The sequence below is a fragment of the Carcharhinus amblyrhynchos genome, chromosome 5 (assembly GCF_965287045.1).
Source record: "Carcharhinus amblyrhynchos chromosome 5, sCarAmb.v2.hapA, whole genome shotgun sequence".
Lineage (NCBI taxonomy): Eukaryota > Metazoa > Chordata > Chondrichthyes > Carcharhiniformes > Carcharhinidae > Carcharhinus > Carcharhinus amblyrhynchos.
In genome coordinates this window covers 38,631,521-38,658,751 of record NC_137328.1, presented here as the reverse complement: position 1 = coordinate 38,658,751, position 27,231 = coordinate 38,631,521, and the positions used below count along the sequence as shown (strand labels likewise).

At 42.8% G+C, this 27,231-nt stretch overlaps 1 protein-coding gene across 3 annotated transcripts in view; it reads right to left on the bottom strand.

The window, feature by feature from the left end:
- Positions 1–3,340: 3,340 nt before the first annotated feature.
- Positions 3,341–27,231, bottom strand: part of focad (focadhesin) — a 218,653-nt gene continuing 194,762 nt past the window's right edge. For all 3 annotated transcript variants that reach the window (XM_080188679.1, XM_080188680.1, XM_080188681.1), the window contains exons 41-44: positions 25,893–25,990; positions 24,571–24,822; positions 20,964–21,039; positions 3,341–4,237 (exon numbers count right to left, since the gene is read on the bottom strand). In XM_080188679.1, the coding sequence (XP_080044805.1) occupies positions 4,164–4,237; positions 20,964–21,039; positions 24,571–24,822; positions 25,893–25,990 (500 nt within the window). In that variant the 3' untranslated portion in view covers positions 3,341–4,163. The remainder of the gene's footprint in view (positions 4,238–20,963; positions 21,040–24,570; positions 24,823–25,892; positions 25,991–27,231) is intronic.

The following is a 27,231-nucleotide window of genomic DNA, read 5'->3' as shown; positions in this document are numbered from 1 at the left end:
GTACAATTTCTCCATAAATTTTGCCCAACTTTTTCCGTGGTAAGCATACTCCAATTTCACTGCAGAGTGTTAATAAAACACAGCAGAAAGCTGTTACAATTTGTGAGCCCAGCTCAATTATAGAGAATGGGTGATATGGGCTGATGGCGAGTTGAACTATTGTGTCTCAGTGAATCGTCCTTCCCAAGTCAGGCAGTCTCCAACTAGTAAGGTTTTGACCCTCCACATTCTGCCAGCTTCAACAGATACTCAGAGCTTAGAGTCTGCTCAACAAGAGAATGAGATCCATCTTGGCAGGCAGACAGACAATAAAAATTGCCAACATTTTGACAAGCTGAAAAGCCAGGAACATGTGCACCATATTGACAGATGACTTGAAGCTGACCAATAACGTGAGCAAGGCAGCTGTAACCAACCTGGAACCTGATAGGCTGAACACTGACATTGCATCAATGCAAGAGACCAGAATCGGCGAGATTGGATCACAAAGAAAAATATTTCACATTAATCTGGCTACAGAAACAGTTCAGGGGAAATGTGGGAGTGAAGTGTGTGCTTTGCTGTAAGGGACTCCCTACTCTCAATGACAGAATCTCCCATAAATGGTTCAGAACATGTTCTCGTTATCCATCTCATCTCAAAGAGGATAAGAATCTAATTCCAATCCTATGCTCCCACTACAGAGTTGAAATACTAGCTCCATGAAGAACTCGATAATGTTATCAGCAGAATCTCCAAGTCAGAATATCTTGATCTAGTGGGGGTATCAATGCAAGAGCGGACATAAGACTATAAGCATGGCCCACACATCCTGCCTCAGACATCATGGTCTGGGTAAGACAAAAGCAAAACACTATGGAAATCGGAAATAAAAACACTAAGTGCTGGCAAAGCTCAGAAGTCTAGCAGCACGTGTATTTGTAGAAAAACAGTTTACATTTTGAGTCCAACATGACTTCCTGGAAAATGATAAATGAGAGTTGAGCATCAAATTCACAAAGAACTCAGAAACCATCCTTTCAAACAGGGAACTGGTGGCCAACTCCACAACATTATAAATGCGACTTTGTAAAATGGTTATGTTTTAAACTGTTTCTTTTAATTTAAGATAAGACAGGATATCTTGGAATGGTGATCATACTACTTTCCAGAGACCTGCGAGTTACAAGTTCTGTAATCAAAACCTATTGTGACAAAAATGGCACATTACATACATGTTACATATGTGTGGGTTGCACATTGGAATCATAGCCATGTGGTCAGCACAAACCCCGTGTCACTCAACAGTCACTCTTTTTGCTGGTCATGGTGGCTCTAATGCAGATTTTCTACAGGCTGCAGGCATCATTGTGGCTGCTGCCAGGATACAGGACGTTGGACTGCTTCTTTCACTTTGACTGTGGGCAGCACAGTGGCATAGCGGGTAGCACCACTGCCTCACAGCACCACGGACCCGAATTTGATTCCTGGCTTGGGTTACTATCTGTGTGGAGTCTGCACATTCTCCCCTGCATGGGTTTCCTCCAGGTACTCTGGTTTCCTCCCACAGTTCAAAAGAAGTGCTAGTTAGGTGCACTGGCCATGCTAAATTCTCCCTCAATGTATCCCAACAGGCACCAAGTGTGGCGACTAGGAGATTTTCGCAGTAACTTCATTGCAGTGTTAATGTAAGCCTACTCGTGAGATTAATAATAAATAAACTTCAAAATTGACATGCAGCACTCATGAAGCAACATGCATGCAGTCAGTGCTGCACCATGGGGAAAACCTGTAATCCTCTCAAACTCGCACCCTCATTCTGTTGTTTCTTTATGGGAAAAGAAAATGAAATGCAGTTGGTTCTTTTTGAATAGAGGGGGTCACTTACACAACAATAAACTGAGATGCGCTACAAATATCACCACAGCACCTTCACAACCACTGGCAATCCAGTCCTCATCCTGCATGAGACATCTCGCACACCCTTCATCACAGAGGTTCAGGTAGGACTCTTGCTGAGAGCTATTCTCCCCTTCCTCCATACTCTTCGACTAGTTTGTCCTGCTCTGTGCGCTTTCCGTTCATTCCCTCAGTCATCCTGCATTCCAAGAGGAGTGCTTATTACTCACCCAATTTCTGAACAATGGGCTTATGCCAAAACCTTGATGTCAGGACCAAGTCTTTCAGCATCAGTTATTCAATTCCCCATAGACTTTAGCAACTCTTAATAACTCCCAAATGCATCAAAGGCTTGTACAATCATGGCAACAGTGTGCAGAAGTCAATCAAAGTACTGATTCCATTAAATTATGATGGAGAAGGGGAGGCTGCCAATCACACGTTCACCATGATGAGCTGGTGCGCCTGGCCTTAAAATGGCAGCACAAGTGTCAAGTCATGTATTAACTGACATCATGCCATACCACTGGGTGGGAGAACGCAGGAAAACCTCTATCAAAGCCAATGCCGTCACCAGTACAGCATTCGATGTGATGTGCACCAAAGTAGTGCATGCACATGCTGGCCATGGATGCCAATTTGAACCTCTATGGAGTGCCCAAATATAAGGTACCAAGCATCCACATTTTCTGCTTCAAGCCTACTTCAAAGTCCAATACATTTTCAGTATAATTGAATACGGCGTTAAAGAGTGTGAGCCCTCTTCTTTCACTGCTTAACAAATAAAAGTGCAACGCACTGATCAAATGCTCCCACTTGCACTCATCGAAATTAATGTTTCAACATGTGTGCCTTTGCTTGTCTGAGAGGGCAGCAATGACAAAAAGCACTGTGTGAATGCAGGTCGAGTATAAAAATTAACAAAATGGCTTCACATGGTTTAATTTAAAATTAGCATTCTGAACCAATGAAGGAGATATCGGGAAAGGTGACCAAACGGTGGGCTTGAGAAGAGTCCTAAGAGGCAAAGTAAGGGAATTCAAGAGCATTGGGTTTGGTGAACCTGAAGTCACATCTGCCAGTGGTGAGTGAAGGGAGGCAGATGTACAATTAGACAGAGTCAGAGAAATAGGAAAGTTTGGGAATTTATAGGGCTGGAGGAAGTTACAGAGTGATCCCGTTAAACTCGAAGATGAAAATGTTAAGGCATTAGGGGATCAGTGTAGATCAGGGAGGACTTGAGTGATGGGTGGGCAGTCCCAATTGCCATTGATCCCAATTTCACATCTTGTAGCAGAGGTATTTATGATATCAGAGGTCAGGAGGCCATTTGGTTCAACGTGCTTGTGAAAGAGCTGAACCAATTAGTCCCACTGCCCTGCTCTTCCCTGCTAGCTCTGTAATTTATTTCTGAATCCCAAATCCCTTTAAAACATTCTGGTGAATCTGTTTCGAGCACCCTTTCAGCTAGTAGATTTCAGTCCCAAACAATTAATACCTAATGATATTTAAATGTGGATTTTAGCAAGAACAGAATCATTTCTCAATTTCACACTCAGCTGAACAATGACATAACAGTGCTGTTCTGAACTGATCAACATTGCCCAAAGTGGACAGTGACAGCTTTCATTTCTATTTGGGCGGCGACTGATCCTTTTTTAGGAGGAACTTTAATTGCATCTCCGTAACAACGAGAAACATCCGTCTGTATGCTGCATGTTTCCGTTGAAGTGTGAAACAGTGCAGTGCACAGAATGTTTCAGCACGAGACAGCCTTTAATCATAGTTCAAATCAACATTCACACAAGAATTTCAAATTTAGTTTCTGGACACGAATGGATGTGTTTATTTCTGATTTGCAGTGGCATTTCTTCTGTGGCAAACAAAATGGTCAGAGCCATAGCACACTGTTCTTACAGGAATCCAAACTTCAAACTTCAAATGTGTCTCCCTTCTATTTTGGTGATGCCTTCAGAAACAACAGATCACATTAATATCATTGTCATGTTATGCACCATCGGTGGCGACTGGCTTCTGTAAACAAATAGTATAAGATATCTCGGACATATGCTGAGGTATGTGATAGACATGCAAGTTCCAGAGCTACTTATGCATTGTTAGTAGCAAACAGCTCGTCTTTCAAGTCTTTGGAATACATTTGGCTTCTTGCCACATTGAGTGCATTAGCACATCTATACTTCCTTTCCACCCATGGAGTCTTAGCTTGCTGGCGAAGGCAGGCCCCTGCTTAAAGCTGATCAGATTAGCTGCCAAATATTTGGCAGCTACCATCCATATGCACGAGTCCAGATGGCTTTCTTCCTGTACTCGGGCAGAAATCGCAGTGCCAGCAGCGTAGCTATGGGAAACAGAAGAGGACACTTGTTACAATGCACTCAAGATAAAAGGCACAACTTAACCTAAACCCATCTCCCAAGGAGCAAGTGGAGCATTTTGATCACTTAAGGGTTTCAGGGTTGACTAATCAGCACAAAAATACACAGTTGTTAATATCTGACTAAATGAAACAAGAGCACGAATATTCTAAAAATGAAAAGGTTACAGTTCAACAATGACATTTTTACAATATAGTAAGTTGATAAATCCTATCTAGCACACCGGCAGTCAGTAATTATTGTTTGATAATTACTGTTTAATACTGATAAAGTGTAGTTTTATTTGATCCAGATATATTTGGCATTCCAGGGGTCACTTTTGCAGTTTCTTGCAAATGCATCAGCATTTTTATTAGGGAGTTACCCAATTTTGCTGAAATACTTGGTTAAACATCACATGCAAAGCTTTACACTGTGCAAAATCACACATTATAAATACTTGTTTTATTACTGCAGTTGCTCTGGTTGGTTTGTGTCAATAAAACCAGCAGTAAGTTCCACCCACACAGTCAATACACCTGGTACTTTGTTCACCAAGATCACTAACCAGCAGCTCACCTCAGGTAACAGCTCATTTTTGATGAACTCGAGAGACAATTGATTGTAAACTCAGTGCTCACCTGATTTTCACTGTGTAGACTAAACATGATTTGTAACCGGAACAGAGAGGGATATCCATGCAGCAGTGATCTGTCAAGGACTCTCACTAATTACTCAATCTTCCAAAACAGATGAAGGAACACAGGTAAAAGTCCCAAAGAAACTCTGAAATTGCTATGAACTCCAAACACTATTAAGTACTGAATGGATGTAAATGTAGCACCATGACCAATGTTACTGAACTGTAACCAACTCCACCTCACAGTTACAGCAACTGAGTGACAATGCTCCAGGCAGTTATCAGGTTACTTCTGAACTTGTCACTATTAACTTTAACTGGTTCTCCTAGAAGTTTACGGCCTGGATTGATACTCCTAATCTTCAGCCCCATTTACCAATCAGTTCCTGTACTCACTGTCCTATGATCATAGTCTACTTTATTTTCAAGGGCAATTAGGGATGGGCAATAAATGCTATCAATGACACCCACATGCGGTGGAAGAATTATAAAAATTGGTACTGCTAATCACTCATCTTATAATATGACAAAATAACCAATTTCACTGACAACCCAAGTTTATTCAGTAAATAGCCAGCACATTATAATTACTTGACTATATATAATCACTATAAAGTATATAGACTATAAAGTAATCACAAAATTTCATCATTTAATCCACTGAAAGGACTTCTTCTCAGATGACATAAGCTTAAGTTTATTTATTATTGCCACAAGTAGGCTTACATTAACACTGCAATGAAGTTACCATGAAAATCCTCTAGTTGCCACACTCCTGTTCAGATACAATGAGGGAGAATTTAGCATGGCTTAACTTAACCAGCATGTTTTTCGGACTGTGGAAGGAAACCAGAGCACCCAGAGGAAACCCATGCGGACACAGGGAGAACATACACATTCCACACAGATAGTGACCCAAGCTGGGAATCAAACTCGGGTCCCTGGTGCTATGAAGCAGCAGTGCTAACCACTGTGTCACCATGCCACCCTTAGGCATAATTAGCTGCGGTGTCAGTTTCTCTGTCCCAGTACATTTTAGGAGCTTTCTCTTCTGTCACCTGATCCATGAAAATGTACATTCATATCAGTGAATGTACTTCTGGTGTTGTCAGCTGCCAAGCTTGAGGAATGGATATACTGTGATGAACACAGTATCAGCTTTCTGTGGAGCAGGCTTGACAGGCTATAGCGTCTTTTCCTGTCTGTCATTGCTCATGACACATGCTGCTTGTGCTCATGATGAAGGGAACCCTTTTTTAAAAAGAATATCTTTCATTAGATTTGGACTTCACTGGCTGGGCCAGCATTTATTGCCCATCTCCAATAGCCCTCGAGAGGATGGTGGTGAGTTGCCTTCTTGAACCATTGCAGTCCATGTAGTGTAGTACACCCACAGTAAACCCTCTCCCCAGCCCAGTGCCTGAAATGGAAACAAAATAGTTTTGAAACCCCAAAAATGCTACAGAGAAGCCACACAGGAATGTTCAAATCTTCTAAAAATTGTTTAAAAAAAAGCCCAAGGAAAAGCAAACAAAAACCAAAGGCTGCAAACAAAATATGGATGAGTAACGTGACTGCAAACTTACCTCTCACAGCTCCTGTCGGAATGAAAGGTGCCATGTGGCAGAACTGACAGTTTTCCATTTGCAACGGCAAAACTACGAGCTGGCAACTGATTTAAGTAACAAGCCGGAGTTGATCTGAACAACTGAGGAGGTGGTGATGGCCTAATGGTATTATCATTAAGACTACTCATCCAGAAATTCAGCTAATGTTCCGGGCATCTGAGTTTAAATCCTGCCACGGCAGGTAGTGGTATTTGAATTCAATCAAAAAATATCTGGAATTAAGAACCTACTGATGACCATGAAACCACTATCAATTGTTGGAAAAACCCATCTGGTTCACTAAGGTCCTTTAGGGAAGGAAATCTGCCCCCTTACCTGGTCTGGCCTACATGTGACTCCAGAGCCACAGAAATGTGGTTGACTCCCAATTGCCCTCGGGCAACTAGGGATGGGCAATAAATGCAGGCCAGCCAGTGACGTCCATGTCCCACAAATAAATAAAAAAGAGGGACAGCTACTAAATCTATCCAATGAACAAAGGAAGTAGATGACAGGGGTTCTGAAAGCTTGAACACACATTTTGAACCCCAAAGGTTACTTATGAATGCTATGTATTCAATATGCGAGCTCAAGGTGAAAACTCGCCCATTAATCAGTACACGACTGCAGTGACACAGCTTGCAAATTAATGTGGATTTGAGAAACTAAAAGATGATCTGATTAAAAATCAAATAATTTTGGGCTTACTAGACTCCTCGAAAAGAGCAAGTCTACTGAAAGAAGATCAATACATCAGCAAGAGCACATTGATGGCAGAACAGAGCAGGCGATACATTATGCTGACAGATAACAGGCCAACAAAGCAGAACAATGGATGCAAATACTGTCAAAGGCATCATATAAAGGAAAAGGAGGATTACCCAGCATGGAGAAAGCAGTGTTTACGTGCAAGAAGCAGAATTATTTCACACTCAAATGTCTAGTCAGAAAGAGGCAAAACCACTCAACACAAATGGCTACTGGAGAGATATCAGCAGAGGAGTCTGATAAAATACTATACACCATACAAAAGGTTAGTCAAGTCTATCAGCGATAAATGGTTTGTGACTGTTACAATGTTACTCACAGGAGGAGTGTTTTAAGCAAACACAAAGTGTCAGATAGACACCAGTGTGTCATGCAATATCATAATCTTCACAGAGGCCTGTGCAAAGAACTAAAAACAGTGATCAAAAAACGAAGTCCTCGAAAGAAAGGTTGAGGTTAGATGGTGGCATCATACTCATGCCGAAAGAACAAAGTAGTCCGAGAGCCAAACACAACGGCACAAAGGAAGACCTAGGGTTTCGTAGATGGTATGCAACAGCCACTCACCTCAGCTGACACAAGTCTAAAGCTTGGACTGGTAACCCTAAACGCAATGTGCCACACCAGACATGACAACTGAACAGATCCTAGAGGAGTACAAACATGTGTCTATAGGGTTTGGACCTCTACCTGGAGGTGATCATCGTGAATGAGATGGGAGTCAGGGCCAATTCAGCACCTGCTGAGAAGTGTTCCAAAGTCAAGTCTAAAAGTTAGGATAGAAGGGCAGGAGAAGTGGAGAGCAGTCATGAAAAAGACAACTCAGATAGACTGGATTAACAGCATAGTAACAGTGAAACAACCCCGCAAAGTTGAGAGTGTGCTTAGATCCAAAGGATCTGAATTAAACACAAAGAGATTTCACTGCCCAGTGCCAACTATCAAAGGAATTTTTAATTTGCAAGTTACTTAGCATTTTATCAGCGAGGGGATAAATAATAATTTATTGCCTACCCTGGAAAAATGTGTAATTGTGACACCAATCATCACAACTAGCACAAGGACTGACAGGACAACCAAATAATTTACCTCATTTCAATTTTGTATAGTGCTTCATTTCATACGAACAATAGGTATCAGGGAATGACGACAGGAACCTTTGGGTTGTATCATCTTCTCAATCTGATTACTGCCTCACAATCAGTGCCTGGTATTCAATGTTTCTCTATGTACAAACACACACACGCATGCAGTCTGACAGCACTGTAAGGATATACTTGCTGGGGAATGAGAATATCTTTTTAACAAGGCTTCATTCTACTTCATTCAAAAGCCAACTACCAAGTGACCACCTGATCAAACAACAAACAATTCATCCCATTATAAAAGGTCCAACAGCTGCATCAATAATTTAAGTATGGAAATAGTTTTAACTTAACCCATGAGACAGGAAGTGGGTGGGGTCAGGTCAGGTGGCTATTCTGGTTTTACTCTCTGTTGACTTTAACAGAATGAGAGACCAGACAAGGTGTAAAATGGAGGGCCTAGGATAGGTGTTTGCATAAGGTGCAAAACACAGGTGCTCGATTTAGGGAGGATTAGTGGGGCTCATGCTCATTGTTGGGAATTATGGAATTTGTATTGTTGCCCAGAGTCAGACTGAGCGGAGTGCTGATCTGGGACAAAATGCAGCACTCTCGGCTCCTCCAGTGAGTCTTCTCCTCCGCCACTGTTTAAACAGGGAGACTCCTCAGCCAAGAGAGGGGAAGTGTTTCTGTCAAAGATGCTGTAATTTGGCATGGGGCTGTGTGTGTTAATGTCAGATTATGGAGGAATTAAACTGGGGAACAACTCCTGACAAGACACCCAAACAAAAAACTCACATTTCACCCTCCAGACAATAAAATGATGCTTAGCAATTTCCCAAAGAAATGAAAGGTGACAGTGATAATGGGACATTTAGGAGACTAGATACAAAGCTCACATTTTTGGCAATAATCTCGAGGATGATGTTTTGAGTAAATAAACTTTACCATTCAGACTAATCTTTTCCTCTTGCCTCACGTGTTCTTTGGGAATTGGCAAATTACAAATAGATTACTGACTCAAACAAGAGAGAACCCTTACCCTTAACTTGAACGTTGTATACTGGATCTAATCAGCACCTACATCTGGTTCAAACATTCAATTGAATCTGAACAGCTGTTCTTGTATTGTACAATGTCGTAGATATTCTGGGAGTTTTGGTACTGAACATGTATTCTTAATACAGTGCTGAATAAATACTGATTAGATTAGTCCAGGTCACCCCAGGTTACTAATTCAGTTCCATGGAAAATACAAGACATCCTGACATAATGAGCTTTACAAGACCTTTAGGAATCAAAACACCCCAGTGGCGCAAAAAAAGGGGGCGATAATTGAAAGTTTAATATTCCATCTATGTTGGTGAAGGGCGAGCTTGGCATTTTTTATTAAGCAGGACAGAGAGACAGAGAGACATCGAGAAACCAAGAGACGGGGGTAAAAAAAGAGAGAGAAAAGAAAGGCCAAGCGTGAGAGAAGTGAGGTGAAATCAGATAAATGCAAACGGGACATGGGAACGGAGGGTATAGGGAAGGAGGGAGCGAGTGAGAGGGGAAGGGTTGGGGGCAGTGAGAGAAGAGGGAGCTCTGTAGTGACCATCAATAAGAAATCTCACAACATCAGGTTACAGTCCAACCAGTTTATTTGATATTAAACCCACAATCAAGTAAACTGGTTGGAATTTAACCTGGTGTTGTGAGATTTCTTACCGCGTTTACCCAAGTCCAACGCCGACATCTCCACATCGTGACCATCAATCCCTGAGGGATCAAATTCTTTCACACTGCAGAGCAGCCCATTCCCTTTTGATAAGTAGCCATTCTTTTTCTGGGAGTTTTGACCAGTGAAGGACTTGTCGGAATGGACGGATGCTGCATTGATTTCCTACCAGCACAATAACAGTGAGTGTGAGAGCATCTGTCTGTGGAGGTAAAGGCTCCACACAGTAGACCTGAAGTCTGCAATTCTGTAAGTAACTAGGTTGGAGGTGATGTACATAATTTGTAGTGGGGAGCTATCCTTCACTTACTGGAAAAATAAACCTGTTTCTTTGCTCAAGGGTTCAAAAGTTGCCAAGTGGTGGCCTGCTTCCACATCGATGACAGACACAGCAGAGTCAATGTATTCTGCTGGAATATTAAAATAACCCCTTCCCTGGGATTTTGGATGTGGTCAATAGCCTGAACAGCTGGCAGACTGTTTTCCCTCTCTCTTTTCAGGTAGCAAAGTGGTAACCCAATACTTACACCAGGATACAGTGCTGCTCTGTTCTCAACAGTGCAGCCAACTGGAATCAAAGGGTGAGGAGTTCACAGCCCAGAGGTGGGAGCATCTCAATTTGCTGCAGTATGGTTCACACAGGCTGAACACAATTCATCCTCAGTGCAAGATTTTCACTCTGATCGAGGTGGATGGGACTTCTGTGTATTAAATATTACAAAGATATTAAAGTGCTGACCCCACCAAAGTCCTGACTGCAGCTGAGAGTCAAAACACCCAAAAACATTTTAAAAGGCGGAGCACAGAGTGTACAGGTGTGGAAAGAGAAAAGGCAGGAAAATCTGGGGTGGGATCAAATCAGGGGAATGATTCCCAGGGTAGGACTCTGAACCCAGTGCAGTGTTCAGCTCCTGGTAGACAATCCTGAGGCCAGGGGTAGGCCATTCGGCCCTTCGAGCCTGCTCCACCATTCATTATTATCATGGTTCATCATCCAACTCAACAGCTTAATCCTGCCTTCCCCCAATATCTTTTGATCCACTTCACCCCAAGTGCTATATTTAATTCCTTCTTGAAAACGTAAAATGCTTTGGCTTCAACTGCTTTCTCAGGTAGCAAATTCCAAAGGCACACCACTCTCTGGGTGAAGAAATTTCTCCTCACCTCAGTCCTAAAAGATTTACCTGGTATTATTGGACTACGCCCCCTGGTTCTGGACTCACTTACCATCAGGAACATTCGTCCTACATCTATTCTAGATGTCCTGTCAGAATTTTATAAGCGTTTCTATGAAATTCTCCCTCATTCTTCTATATTCCAGCGAACATAATTCAACTGACTCAATCAATCCAAAAAATCGAGTTTCACTGTCCCAGTAATCAGTCTGGTAAACCTTCTCTGCCTTCCCTCTATAGCATGAGCATCCAAATATGGAGATCAAAACTGCACACAATATTCCTGGTGTGGCCTCACCAAGGTCCTATCTAATTGCGGCAAGACATCCCTGCTCGTATACTCCAATATAAAAGACCAACATACCATTTGCCTTCCTTATAGTCTGCTGCACCTGCAAGCTTACATTCGGCAACTGGTGTCAGAGGACACCAAGTCTCATTGCACATTTCCCCCTCTCAATTTACAGCCATTCAGATAATAATTTGCTTTCCTGCTTTTGCTACCAAAGTGGATAGCCCCGTATTTATTCACATTGCACAGTGGCTAGCACTACTGCCTCAAAGCACCAGGGACCTGGGTTCAATTCCGGCCTTGGATGACTGCCTGTGTGAAGTTTCCACATTCTTCATGCCTGCATGGCTTTCCTCTGGGTGCTCCAGTTTCCTCCCACACTCCAAAGATGCACATGTTAGGTTGACTGTCCATGCTAAACTGTCTCTTAGTGTCAGGGAGGCTAGCATGGTAAATACATGGAGTTGAGGGGTAGGGCCAGGATGGGGTTATTGTCGGTGCAGGTTCGAAGGGCTGAATGGCCTCCATCTGCACTGTAGAAATTCTGTGATAATTATACTGCATCTGCCATGCATTTGCCCACTCAGCTTATCCAAATCACACTGAAGCATCTTTGCATCCTCCTCACAGCTCACTCTCCCACGCCGGCTTTGTGTAATCTTCAAATTTGGAGATATTTTAATTCCCTCATCTAATTGATTGATGGATTTGTAAATGGCTGGGGTCCTAGCACCGATACTTACGATATCCCAGTAGTCACTGCCTGCCATTCAGAAAAAGACCCGTTTATTCCTATTCTTTGCTTCCTGTCTGCCAGTTTTCTATCCAGATAAAGATGATCAGGCATGAATGGTTCTAACAGTAGAAATAGATTACTTGGATGACTGCTATATAAATGTTAAGTTCCCCAAGCAAGAACCGTTTACCTAAATGACTGGGTGACTCTTGACTGTGGAAATGCTAAGTTCCACAAACGGAAAGAGTTTAAGATATGTAGAGAGCTGATTCTCAAGTTTGAAATAGCAAAAAGGGAAACAATATAACTGTTAACACCCTCAGAAGCAGATAGACTAGTCCAGCACTCACAGCTGCAGCCAGTCTGGCACTCCCAGTCAGAATGATAGGACCCCATTTCACAGCCTGTAACATCCTTCACTTCTCAGAGATGCTACAATGTTCCATCCAAGTCCTGGAGCCAAGGCAATGCAGGAACACTTCTGTAAAGGCAGTTTAAATATCTTTGCTGGGCCAGGAAAAGACGTTTCCCGGACTTGATCATCAGCCCTGTATTGTGTGGTAACTATCGGCTGGGTTTGACTTACAACTTTCATTAATTTGGGTGCTGTTTGGGAAAGGGAAGTCTTGTTGAGTTAAAAGATCATAGATATACTTTGGAACAAGAGGTGATTTCTACATAAACTGTGTGTGTATTTAGCTATTCATGCATTTAAATGTCTTAAGAGTATTGTAGTCCTTTTCGTATGAATTTTTCTCTTCTTTTGAGTTAATAAACGTTCTTCCATAATTGTCATATGATGACTGGATTGGCTCCTCACTGAGGTTTTACATGACTTCTCACAATATCCAAAAAAACTAGACACCGCCACAAATTGGTGTTTCAAGTTGGAACACCCTCACAGGTAACATCAGCATGATTTATGACACCAGCAAATCCTGAGTGGGACTCAAACTCGGGGCTTCTGCCTCAGAGAAGGGGATGCTACCCACTGCGTCACAAGAGCTCCGTGCATAGTTGCAGTGTGATCACCTGTACAACATACACAAACTAATACTGCATTCTCTCCTTACTGCTCTTAATATTAACAGCCCATGCTACATTTATATTAGATAATAACTGTAACCAGATGCCAACAATTGGCATCATCATTTTACGAGAACCTTCCTGAGAGTTCAACAAATTGATAAATCTTGAACATGGAAAAAATGACATTTACATTTGGGGAGTGGATGGGTGGCATTGGAAACAGGAGAAGCAGCAGGGTCCAAGATTTATCTTCCTGGCTGTGGCAAAATGAGCATCCAACTCCAAATGACCTGTTTCCCACTCAGCGGATTAGGTTAAAATGAGCCCTATACTTCCCAACAACTACAAGATAGAACCACAGAATCCTTACTGTGCAGAAGGAGGCCATTTGGCCCTTTATAAAAGAATGTGTGACCCAGGTCCACATCCTGCCATATCCCCATAATCCTGTGCTTTTACCATGGCTAATCCATCTAATCTACCCATCTTGGGACAATTTATCATGACCAATCAACCTAATCCACCCACCTTTAGAGTGTGGGAGGAAACCAGAGCACCTGGAGGAAACCCACACTGGTAAGGGGAGAAAGTGCAAACTCCATTCAGTTACTTGAGGACAGAACTGAATCCAGGTCCCTGGTGCTATCACTGTGCTGCCCCATTCACATACAGATCCCACTTGATATTATTAAAGATAATCCAAAAGCTCCTGGTGGTATAACATTAGGCAACACGGCAGCACAGTGGTTAGCATTGCTGCTTCACAGCTCCAGGGACTTGGGTTCGATTCCCGGCTTGGGTCACTGTCTGTGTAGAGTTTGCACATTCTCCTCGTGTCTGCGTGGATTTCTTCCAGATGTTCTGGTTTCCTCCCACAGTCCAAAGATGTGCAGGTTAGGTTGATTGGCCATGCTAAAATTGCCCCTTAGTGTCCTGAGATGCGAAGGTTAGAGGGATTAGTGGGTAAATATGAAGGGATATGGGGGTGGGCCTGTGGGCGGTGCAGGCTCGGTAGGCCAAATGGCCTCTATCTGTACTGTAGGGTTTCTATGATTCTATGATTAGTTAAAGGTGAGTTTGAACATTTAACTGGACCCCACCTCCCGGGTGGGTTTAATTATTTTCAGCCTCTGTTAAGCATGGAGCTCTTCGCTCTGAGACTGAGGATAAAGGGGGGAGAGCTAGTGACACTCAGCAGTAGAGAGACATTTTCCATCACTTGTGTCAGTGGCAGGGGGTGGGGGTGCAGAGTTGATTGGGATCACAGGTATGGGGAATCTGCAGTCAGAATTCTCACTCTCCCTGTTTAATAAAAGTCTAGTAACACATCGTTAGAAAAACGACCAATTAAATACAAAAGCTTCTGGGGCAGGAGCAATGAAAGTATTTATCGATGCACCCAGTCTGGTGACAGCAGCCTTAGGTTATTGAAGGTGCACTTCCTGTTGTGTCACGTGCCTATAAATTGTCAGTAGATACGTAGCGCATTAAATCGTATTTATTTACTTTTGACAGTTCTAATAGAAGTTTTCCCTCTGGTTTGTTATGGGATTTGATGAATTTTTAGCACCAGTAACAAGGCAAATCTCCACCAAGCCGCTCAAAGATGAAGGAAGCCAATGAACACGTCCAGTCCATCAAACCTGCTCCATACACGAAGAACCTTCTCTCCAACGCTGCGCTTCGCTTCCACTGGCACAACATGATCTGGGTGGTCTTGGCATCTAACCAGAAGGCTTATATGCTCACACTGGAATGCAGCGAACAGCACTGATTATTTCATGCTATTGTACATAAATGCTTTGTGTATGCATGACCATAGTGAATACCAGATGGTGTTTGCTCTGGTTTTGAGCTTTCAGTGTTATTTTAATAAGGGATATATTCTTTATACAGCTTGTGTCCCCCTGGAGGCCAAAGGAAAGGGGTCAGGATGGGAGACAGATACATTCGGAAAAAAACATTTGTGCTCTCTCTCTAATCATGTCATATTGGTAGTGTGCAAGGTAAATAAAATCTGCGACAGACCGAAATAAATAAAAACCTGACATACAAACCCTGTTCCAGAGTTTAGTTTTAATACTGAAGTGATAACTGTACCATTAAAAAAGAAAAGCTTAAAAACCTGAAAAATGGATGCAATCGGTAATGTGGAGGAACAAAGTACTGCAGATGCTGGAAATCTGAAATAAAAAATGCGGGAAATACTAAGCAGGTCCGACAGCATCTGTGAGGAGAGAGAGAGGGTTAATTTTGCAGCTCTTTGAACTTCAGTCAGAACTGGGGAAAAAGTTTAAAGATATAACAGATTTTAAGCAAGTGAAAGGGGTACAGGTGGGAAAGGATTATGATATGATGGAAAGCAGGAGAGACAGAAAGGCTGAAAAGTCTTGAAGACAGACAAGACCAAAAGGAGCAGTAACAGGACAAGTAAAGAAACAAGAGATTTGTCCAGAGGAGGTGCGAGTGGCAGAATCACGAACATCGGGTATCCCAAAATAAAAAAAAAGAGAAAGCCAGAGAAAATCCAAAACCAGCAAAGAAATGGGAAACAAGATGCAGTCAGAGCTAATTGATGAATTGAATGTTGAGCCTGGAAGGCTGTAAAGTGCCGAAGCAAAAGGTTGAGGTGTTGTTCTTTCAGCTTATTTTGAGTTTCACTGGAATACTATAGGAGGTCAAAGACAGAGAGTGACAGTAAGGTGAAAAATTATAAATGACTCGGAGGAATGCTTGTGGACTGAATGGAGATGTTCTGCAATGTGGATAATCAACATGTTTGGTTTCTCCAATTTAGAGGAGACCACATTGTGAACCGCACAAATGGCATGCTAAATTCAAAAGGCAAAATGATTCTTTCTCATAGAAGGAGTTTGTAGAACCCTGAACAGTCAGGCGGATGGAAGTGAAGGGACAGGTGTTGCATCTCCTGTGTTTGCATGGAACGGCAACCCAAGGGAAGGGAAGGGGTGTTGGGGGTGGGAGTAGGTCATTGAGGAGTGGCCCAGGCTGCTAAAGAGTGAATAGTTCCTACATAACACTAAAAGGTAAGCGAGATGTGTTTGGTGGTGGCATTACAGCAAAGGTGGGGGAAATGGTGGAGGATTAGCTAAGGTATATGGGGGATAGTGGGGTGAGTGTGAGGGCAAGGGGAGTCCTATCATGGTATCAGGAGGGAGAGGAAAGCACAATTGTGCAAAATAAACAGACACAGTTGAGGACCTCGTCAACTATGGTGGGATCTGGGGGTGGGGTGGTGGGTTTGAGGAAAAAGGAAAATGAAAGAGAAATACTAGTGCAGAAGGTGCCATCAGCTTCATGGAAATGAAGAAGTTGGCAGAATGGAATAGAGCCCGTACAGGAAGCAGGGTGTGATCAAGTATAGACAAGGTAGCTGTGGAAGTCAGAAATGAAAACAGAAGCTGTCAAAAATACTCAGCAGTGTTGGGTAGCATCTAAGGAGAGAGAATCAGAGAATGGTACTTTTGATCCTAAACAATTTCAGATTTCAAAAAAACTCCACTGACAAAGAGGCTTCATTCCTTCAACTCTGGTTTGGTCAATGGAAGACCCCCTACTGATTGAAGATAGTCAACGTACTTCCTAATGATACCTTGCCTCCTCACTTACAAAGTATTTTGATGGACATCTGTTCCACTGTGCAAGCACTGAGTGAGTAGGAGAACAGTTACCCTGCTTACAGGCATCACTATGAAGCAGCAGCAGTGGTACTCGATAGATGCGTGCCCAAGGCACACACACAAAAGCTGTTTAGTTGGTTTTCCAGTAACAGCAAACCTGCAGCATAGTCGATGCTTTCCAACCACCTGAAGTGAACCTGTTGAAATAAATACTACCCAAATCAGATTTTTTTCAGAAGATGCAGAACCAGCATCTGCGGGTAGAGTTCTGATGAAAGGATCATTGACCTGAAATGTTAACTGCTTGACCCTCTCCATGGAGGCTGCCTGGCTATTTCCAGCATGCTCAATGGTCTGGTTTTATCTCACATTTTTAGCATCTGCAGTATTTTGTTTTTGCACCATTCAGGCTGTCTGGTTTACTGTAGCGTATCGACTGCTCTGAGCTTAGGCTCTCAGTGCATTTTAAGTCTTGATGTAGCTTATTCCTAGAATCACAGAATCCCTACAGTATAAAAGGAGGCTGTTTGATCAATCGAGCTTATATCGACAACAATCCCACACAGACTCTATCTCTATAACCCCATGTTTTTAACTTGCTAATCCCCCGACAATAAGGAGAAATTTAGCACGGCCAGTCAGCCTAACCCACACATCTCTGTAGTGTGGGAGGAATGATGTGGGTATGCCGGCGTTGGACTGGCGTAAACACAGTAAAAAGTCTGACAACACCAGGTTTTAGTCCAACCTATTTATTTGATAATATACTCGCAAGCTTTCGAGGGGTTACCCTCTTCGTCGGGTGAATGGAGAGTTCTGGCCTCAGACAGAGCATATAAAGCACAGACAGTTTAGAGATTACTTGCCACTTCAGGTCTTGAACAGCAGGTTAGGTGTAAGGATTCGCATTTTAATCAGTAATCTCTAAACTGTCTGTGCTTTATATGCTCTGTCTGAGGCCAGAACTCTCCATTCACCCGACGAAGAGGGTAACCCCTCGAAAGCTTGCGAGTATATTATCAAATAAATAGGTTGGACTAAAACCTGGTGTTGTCAGACTTTTTACTGTGTGGGAGGAAACCAGAGCACCCGGAGGAAACCCACGCAGACACGGGGAGAACGTGCAAACTCCACACACACACTCACACCCAAGGCCGGAGTTGAACCCGGGTCCCTGGTATTGTGAGACCGCAGCACTAACCATCGTGCCACCGTGCCTTACTGCCACAGTACTGTGTGGTCCCTTTAGTAACAGCTAGAAAACTCTGAAGCACCATGTAATCTTGAGTAGCAGATTAACATTCCGAGAAGTTCACTGGTTTTATCACCAGCGGCTCCCTTTAAGCATCTAGCAAATATATGGCGTTAACATTTGAGGAGCCATGAAATGTGAATAGCACGCTGAATAATTCAAAACGCATTGCATTTCATTTCCTCCAAGTATCATCTCAGGACATAAAACTCAACCCAGTGTGGGGTACGGCTCATTTAACGATGTGTGGTCCATGCTGGACTTGTGCATTTTATTCAGTCTTACATTTCAGAAAGTTAGAAAAGAAACGCCTGACAGTATTTCAGCTTTATATGAATCTAGACATTCCCAATGAAATAACAGCTGTAATCAGCACAATGACACCCCGGCTGGGTCCTCGACTTCCTGACAGCACTGGCAGGACCTCCATCTGCTGCTGTCCCCACACAATTCCCAGCTGTTTTTATATTTATATTTGTAATTTTAAAAATTCCTCTCTTTTCATGAATGTGCCCCCCCCCGCCCCGAACTGTTCCCAATTCTGACGATAGGCCAGTCCCAAATGTTAACTCTGTTTCTCTCCCACGACACAGATGCTGCCCAATCTGCTGAGTTTTCCCGCAGCATCCACGAGTATTCCACTTTTTCAATCTACTTTTCCAGGGTTACCGATCACACGTTATACAGGGTAGGCTAGTGTTTAGCTGGGTGAAGTTGGAGCTTGTCCAACGTTGACTGTCAGAGAAGCAGTCTGAACACATAGGCAGAGAAAGGTTCAGACAAGCATTGGAGAGGTGGAGTTAAACATTGGCATGGGGTGGCACAGTGGTTAGCACTGCTGCCTCACAGCACCATGTTCCAGGTTCGAGTCCTGGCTCGGCTGACTGAGTCTGCTTATTTTCCCCGTGTCTGTGTGGGCTTGCTCCAGGTGCTTTGGTTTCCTCCCACAGTCTGAAAGACATGCTGGTTAGGTGCATTGGCCGTGCTATATTCTCCCTCAGTGTACCCAAACAGGCACTGGATTGTAGCATCTCGGGGATTTTCACAGTAATTTCATTGCAGCGTTAATGTAAGCCTACTTGTGACACTAATAATAATAAATAATAAAAATAAGTCAAGAGGGGAGGCCTATATACGGGTAAGTGAGTTCAGGTGGTCGGGGAAGTTTAGGTTTATCTGTCGAGCAGTGAATACAGAGGAGAGAGTGAATGAGCGAGTTGACATTTAGATTGAGATCACTTAGGATGATGAGTTGCTCAGTGTGAAGGTCCAGGTGGAAGTCTGAGGGGGAACTTCTTGCTGAGGCCCAAGCAGCAGAAATGAGGGTTTTAGAGGTGGCGAGAAGGCTGGAACAAGGTGGGACAATCGAGGAAGATACTAGCACACAGCGAGACGGAGAGTCCAAGTTGTGTCTTGGTGATAAGGGCAATACTATCAAAGTAGGGGATAGGTGGAGACACCTTGGTAAGGGGCAAGGCAATGAGCTAAATTTTAATCAAAGACAGGATGTCAATATAATTATCCGCAGTAAAGTAATGAAAGGCAAAGGAAGAAAATTCTGAAGGAAGAAATGAGGATGTTTGTTGATCAGTCAGGAGAGTCCAAGGGGGCAGTGGTGAGCTGCGATTAGCAATGTTGATCCCAAGGGGCACACTGGTTTAAAAGGCTGGTGGCAAGGAAAGATAAGGGTTCCTTCTCTTGAGCAGGTTGCAATGGTTAGTTAGCTCAATGGGCTCTGGAGAATGTGTTGGCAGGACAGGTTGAAAGCAGAGGGAGAAGTGTCCAAGAGGTGAGAAGGGTAGCAGGAAGCGAAGGTGACCAGAACAAACGGTCAGAGAGGGGGAAAGACAAACAGACAGACAGAAAGACAGGTGATAGAAGCAAGAGACTTTGGTTTGAAATGACAGCTAAAATGTACATGAAAATGAACACAGGGAATTCAAGTTAAATAGGCATGTTAGAAATTAAGAGAGAAACATGTCCTGGTCATCAACAGAGGATATTTTTCCAGTCCCTTGTACAATATGGATCAAAACCACACAATAATAACATCAATAAACATTACAAAGTTAACCAACTATCAGCCATCCTCACTTGATCAACAATCCCATTAAGACAGTTTTATATATTGCCTGTTCCTTTGACACAAAAACAAGAGAATTCTTTCAAGGGTCCGTTTGCTTGAGGAACATTTTAAAAATCAATTTACCCTGTTTAAGGTAAAGTTACGAAATCAAAATCCAGCAGAAAGACATTGCCCATTTTAGACACAAAGTAGTTCTGCTTCCTTAACACGCAGCAAACATCAGTATTTCCAAAGTTGACCTAATCTCGTTCTGCTGGAATTAAAACAACTCCAAGTTTGTACCCTGACTGGCTCAAAGTCATAGCCATGTTATAGCAATGAAACAGCCCTTATCAAACCAGTGGAGTTGTTCTGAGAGTCGCAGGATTGCTCTCCAACAACAGCATTGCCAGGGAAGGTCCTCGGCAACAAAGTCCAATATCAAGTCATCATCTTACTGACATTAGTTTTTGGATAGAGTCCTGGAAAAGATCAAGTCCTTTGAACAAACAAAAAAATCAAGCTTCCAGCTTGCCTCTTTAACACTAACACGCAACACTACAAAACTGATCACAATATGATATTAATCCAATAATTAAATTAAGTTTAAGGGTTAACTGTCTAGTATGATTTAAGAACACACCAGTACAAATGTTCTGTCAAGCATATCTAAAATCTTACATAAAAGCAGGAATCATACCTTTGATCACATTCAACTTATCCAATGATATTGCCTCAGGTGGACTTTCCACTATGGTAAAGAGCCAATCAATGAACTGCAATGGAAACAGAAATATAAAACTCAGTATAAGATTCGGATTATCATACTGTATCAATCAGCTTTGTTTATGAACAAACATTTACTCAACTTCTGTGGGGGTATCTTTAATAGATTTCAATTTTTTGTGCAAAATTTGTTTTATTCTGAAGGAACGAGTGCTGCAATTTATTTAGTTACTTGCGAGAAAATATAAAGGCCAGCAGGAGAAAATTATTTTCTGGGGACACAGTAAACAGGGATTTGAGCTCTAAAATTTACTGACTCATAGAAATGCGCTGCTGGTCTTCAATAATAATAGCTCAAAAATAAAAAGAAACAGGCATTTTGCTGGGATTCTTTCTGGCTATGTTTTGTACTACCTTTAATATCTTCTAAATCTTACACACAGACTGATGTGTTGCCCTTGTAAATCTAAACTGTCTACATCAACAGGGATGAAGTGGAAATTGTTGAGAGCTTCAAGTTACTAGGTGTCCAGATCATCAACAACCTGTCCTGGTCTTCTATTCTGATGCCACAGTTCAGAAAGCCCACCACTTTCTCAGGAGACTAAGGAAATTCAGCATGTCCGCTAAAACTCTCACCAATTTTTACAGATGCACCATAGAAAGCATCTTTTCCAGGTGTATCACAACTTGGTGTGGCCCGTGCTCTGACCAAGACCGCAAGAAACTACAAAGGGTTGTGAATGAAGCCCAGTCCATCTCGCAAATCAGTCTCCCATCTATTGACTCCGCCTACACTTCCTGCTGCCTCAGAAAAGCAACCAGCATAATCAAGGACCTCATGATCCTGGACATACTTCCTTTCACTTTCTTGTGTGGGGAAAAGGACACAAAAGTCTGAAGTCATGTACAACCAACTCAAGAACAGCTTCTTCCCTGCTGCCTCGTATTAAATTGATCTTCCTCGACACACTAGCTATGACTGTAACACTAATTATGCACTTTCTCCTTTCCTTTTCCCCCATGTACTCTCTAAGTGGTCTTCTAGTACACAAGAAACAATACTTTTCACTGTATCCCCAATACATGTGATAACAATAAATCAAATATCTGATTATTTATTATACTCACCTTTGATTAAGTCTCCCCAGCTCCATTATAGATAGGTGTTGCTATACCTTTTAGTTTGCTTTACTGAAGCCAGCCCACCTCTCTCCAACTCTGAATCCAAGTTCAGTGATGATTATCCTCACAAAACCACCTATCTGAAACCTCTTCCCTGAGTCTCCACCAATCACATTCCTCTATCCTGCCTCATTTCCCATCAGCCTTTGAGGAACACCCCTCAGAAAACAAACACAAGAAGCGCTTTAATAAACTTGCGGCTGCTTCTCAGGTCACAGCCAGAGACATGGCCATGCATCCTTTCTTAAGGGCATACTTGTACAAATAGATTTCCCAGTACTGAGCAAAAAGCCAGGTGTAATGTGTTTAGTACATTTACTCTGTAAAATAGGAAACTGCTTACCAAACATCTGAAATAATTAAAACAGAAGTCCCAGCTTAATGCTGGGAAACCCCCTAGGGGGGAGGGAAATGCATTGGGTGAGAAAATGGTTAATTCTGGAACAAAACAGGTGGCATCTGTGCCCCACTGTCATCATTAAGACATTCCTTACTGTCCTACAAAACATTAACAGCTACAAGAATGATGTCATATTCCAAGTCCTCCTCTCTATCTCATCAATCCTCAGACACCACAAAATGTCTGCAGAGTTATCCCACAGTGAAACAGCCAGCTCTCCATTCAGCAACCACTGCTGCAATATCTAGTGAATTTATCACTGAGTCACAGATTAACTCTCCCCTCCTGAATCTCAAATCCTTTCCAAATGCTCCTACTAAATCATCATCTGCAGCGTACACCTTCCACTGCTCACAGACATGAGAGAGTACTCTCGATGCTGCAAAATTCCACAGAATATCTTTCAGCTACCCACACAGAAAGTCTACATACAGAATTCCTGAACCTAACAAGTATACCCCCAATACATGCCCCTCACAACACCAACACTCCCATATCACCATCACCTTTAACACCAACACCAGTGCCAGCCTCGCTCTTTAATAGCCTCACTTCAATTTTTCCTTCTGGAAAAATGATAAATTAATTATCTTTGGGTATTTGAGCACCTTGGATAATGTAGGGAATCTGTTTACCTATTAATATGTGAACATAGGTAGTAGATGGGCCCTGTGTGTGTCCTCTGCCTGGTATTTGGCTCTGGTCTGCTGCATGTGTGTTATGGAGCAGCAACATGATGCCTGGTGAGGGTCATTCGGTCTCCATCACTCTTGGGCAGAGAGCAATTCAACAGCCAGATTTTTCTTTTACAGCTTTGTTTCTGTTTTTTTTAATCCTGGGATTTCAAGACTGACACTTTTTTTCTACGTCATTTGTTCCTTTCTGGTCCCCATCACCACATGCAGGCCATGAATCAATGCACTAACTCCACACACCTTGTCATCCCAAGTGGATAGTGTTGTGAGGTAAGAACAGAGGGAGATTAAACCAAAACGAAGTAAAAACTGCTACCAACACATTTACATCCTTCCTTAAACAAGGGACCAAAACTGTACACAGTACTCCAGATGTGGTTTTGCCAGTGTCCTGCACAAATGAAGCATAACCTCTCTACTCTATTGCCCTTGCAATAGACGATAATCTTCTATTAGTTTTCCTAATTACTTGTTGTACCTGCATTCTAGCCTTTTGCTATTTATGCACGAGGACACCCAGATCCCTCTGCATCTCAGAGCTACACATGATATAGTAATATACATCCAACTTTGACAATATGATAAATAACTGCAATTCTTAAGTAAATTACGAGCATAAGATTTTAAGCATTACTTTAGCCAGGGTTCTGGTCACGCAGTATCCTCTGCTGGCAAGTGCAAAGGTGTTCATTTTTAAAGGATAGAATTGGTACCAGTTGCGACGACCTTTGTTGTTGAGGCTCACGCATGAAAAATAAGGATTTGTGGGACATGAAGGAGCAGTCCTGGAATTACACCTCAAGGGTGAGCTGGGGAAGGAGGAGAGGAATTGGAAAAATGGGGAACTGTTATGGTGGTCATAAAGGCCACAAGGGATCATCAATGAATCCCTTCATAGGCATCGTGAAGCATGAGTTGTCTTATTGAGCAAGCAGAGAAAGCGGTCAGCGGGGGTTCTTAAACCTGTTACTCTACCCACACTGTTGTTGTAGGTCCCAAGATGAAGACTACCTGACTGTAAGCCACAGGCTTAGCACTTTCCTTTGGTGCACAATAAAGGGTGTTGGTGACAGGAAACCGGTGTCTAGCTGAATTATTAAAGCAACCAAACAAATTCTCATTTAATTTTCACTTTGTCAACACCAACACAGCTACAGTTTTTCTTTTAGTCCAGCTTTGAATAAGAGTTTTGCCCACAAACCCCACATTAATTGCTCAGTTATTATGTGCAAGTCTAATCCTGAGCCACTGTTTTTAGTCTCTCCCAACCACAGCTTGACATTGCCTGAGCACTGACTCACCTTTTGTGTTTGGTCTTTCCATGGGTCCTTAGCCAGTAATAAGAGAATGCTTTGTGGTAGAAAATGAAGACATTGTTGTACAGACAGGGAATCCACTGAACTTCCACCAAAAGGAGCTTGCACGCGGTCGGTGAAACTTTTCTCTCCCGTGCATGGCAACCAGCTGGCTCGGACGCCCAACATCAGCGGTGTAGTGTGGTCACTCCACGCAGCAACCGCAGCGGCAAACACACTCAGCAGAAAATCCACTGCCTTCAAAAAAGAAACAACAAATCAATCTTCTGGACATCGTGGGCCAACGATTGCTCATGATAAACCTATCAATCATTATGTTTTGATTTATGAGGCAAATTTCCAGCGTGTCTTTCATTCCATCAGCGTAGGCTTATTGATTTTGTTTTAGTTTTTAATGCCATTTGTTTCTGTAATCCAATATAATTATTGTAAGATATTTGTTTTTATAACTAAATGGTGCTCAAATATAACTTCAGGCCACATTAACTGCATATTAGCATATTCGAGACTTTTATTTACTGAATGGCATAACAAACATACTTTGCAAACACAGCCAGTGTGATTTAACGGCCTTGCTCATCCTGAAAGTGAAAAATCCCAACCAAGGTCAATGGATCTTTCCATGGTCCACCTCCCACCCGCTCTGATTTCCGTGGCGGGCAGGCTGGTAAAATTCCGGCTAATGCGCCATGCTACAGAATACACCACACACACTTTCACCATTTTATCAGTTTGTATTGTATATTGGTAATTTGACAAATGGCTATGTTTCCAGAATCATAGAATCCTATAGTGCCGAAGGAGGCCATTCGGCCCACTGGGTCTGCACCAATCCAGGCCCTCTCCCCACAACTTCACGCATTTACCCTGCTAAGCCCCCCTGACACTAAGGGGCAAATTTAGCATGGCCAATCCATCTAACCCGCACATCTTTGGAGTGTAGGAGGAAACCCACTCAGACATGGGGAGAATGTGCAGACTCTGCACAGAAAGTGACCCAAGCCAGCAATCTAACCCAGGTCCCTGGTGCTGTGAGGTAGCAGTGCTAACCACTGTGCCACTGTCAATGAACAGAGGAATAAATCTTTTCAATTTTACAGGTATGACATGTTTTAGCAGGTCCATGATGGACTTATTCGAGCACAAACTTTGCTTCAGTGAGTGGTGTTTAATCAAATAATGTCCTTTGGTTAACATCAAGATTGCTAAACAATGGATGTATTGGCAATTTCCAACTAATTCCCACAGACTTTCCTTGGAACAGAAAACATTTCCAATTTACAAAGTAAACCTTGGAAGCAGGGTACCTCTATCGGATCAGCATTCTGCATAGGAGTTGACCCATGAGCAACGTTTCGAATGTGTCCCATCAGCTCCAACAGCCATTCCATCCGCTTCATTACACCTGAGGAAAAAACAGGAGAAGATGTCAGCAGCACATTTGTTACTTTGCTTCTCCATGATCAGCACAGCCTGCCAACCATTGACAAGCACTTGCTTCCTTCCTCAGGCGCCAATATCCAACTAAAATCAGTGTGATATTGGTGCTGCCATTCTGTTTAAAATTTATTATAAGTGTCACAAGTAGGCTTACATTAACATTGCACTGAAATTACTATGAAAATTCCCTAGTCGCCACACTCCGGCACCTGTTCGAAAACACTGAGGGAGAATTTAGCATGACCAATGTACCTAACCAGCTTTCATACTGTGGGAAGAAACCAGAGCGCCTGGGAGAAACCCACGCAGACAAGGGGAGAACATGCAGACTCTGTCCAGACAGTGTCCCAATCTGGGTATCGAACCTGGGTCACTGGCACTGTGAGGCAGCAGTGCTAATCACTGTGCTTATTGTGTCTATTGCAACAGGTATTTTGATGTGAGGAATTATGAGATAGCTCTGGCAACACGTCATGCTGCAATGTAACGCAAAGCCAACACACTGTGCTACACCAATTAAAATAGAACGTCATATAATAATTATTAGCCCTAATTGGTGTGACTGCCCTCTGCTGGATATTGGAAATTACCTAATTATCAAGAGTCTGATATACTGGGGACAATACAAACCTATCTGGCACATACCTACTGCCACCCTGGTAAGGGCAGGGGGGAAAAAGGACAAAAATTATGGTGAGGTTTCCTGGAGTCATAACGTCGTATCAGAGCTTCCCGCAAGCCCTCAGGTGATAGACTCACCACCTGACCAAACAAGGGTGCGCTTGAGGCCTTGTGTTGGGAGGTCTGGCAGGGTATCGACAGCCAATCAGCCGCATAAGCCCAGGCCACTGTCTTACAAGGCAAGGATTATGGCCCATTCCCAGAAGAGGGACAGTAAGGTACTGGCCATTACCTTTGCCCCCTTCATAAACTCTGTTCTCTTCTGCCACTGACTCCATCCCTCTCTCTCTGGCAACTGGCTGCAGCTGAACATGATGGTTTGCCACCTTGACCTTATATCTGACTTTAAGCTGAGTTTCCAATCACACATCCACAGCATCACTAAGGCTCTGAGTTTCTAGCTCCATAACACTAACTAACTTGACTCTGCTTCAGCTTAACTGATCCTGAAACCTATGCCTCGCCTCCCTCGAGACTTGCCTATTCCAACGCGCACTTGGCCATACTCCCATTGCTCACTGTCTA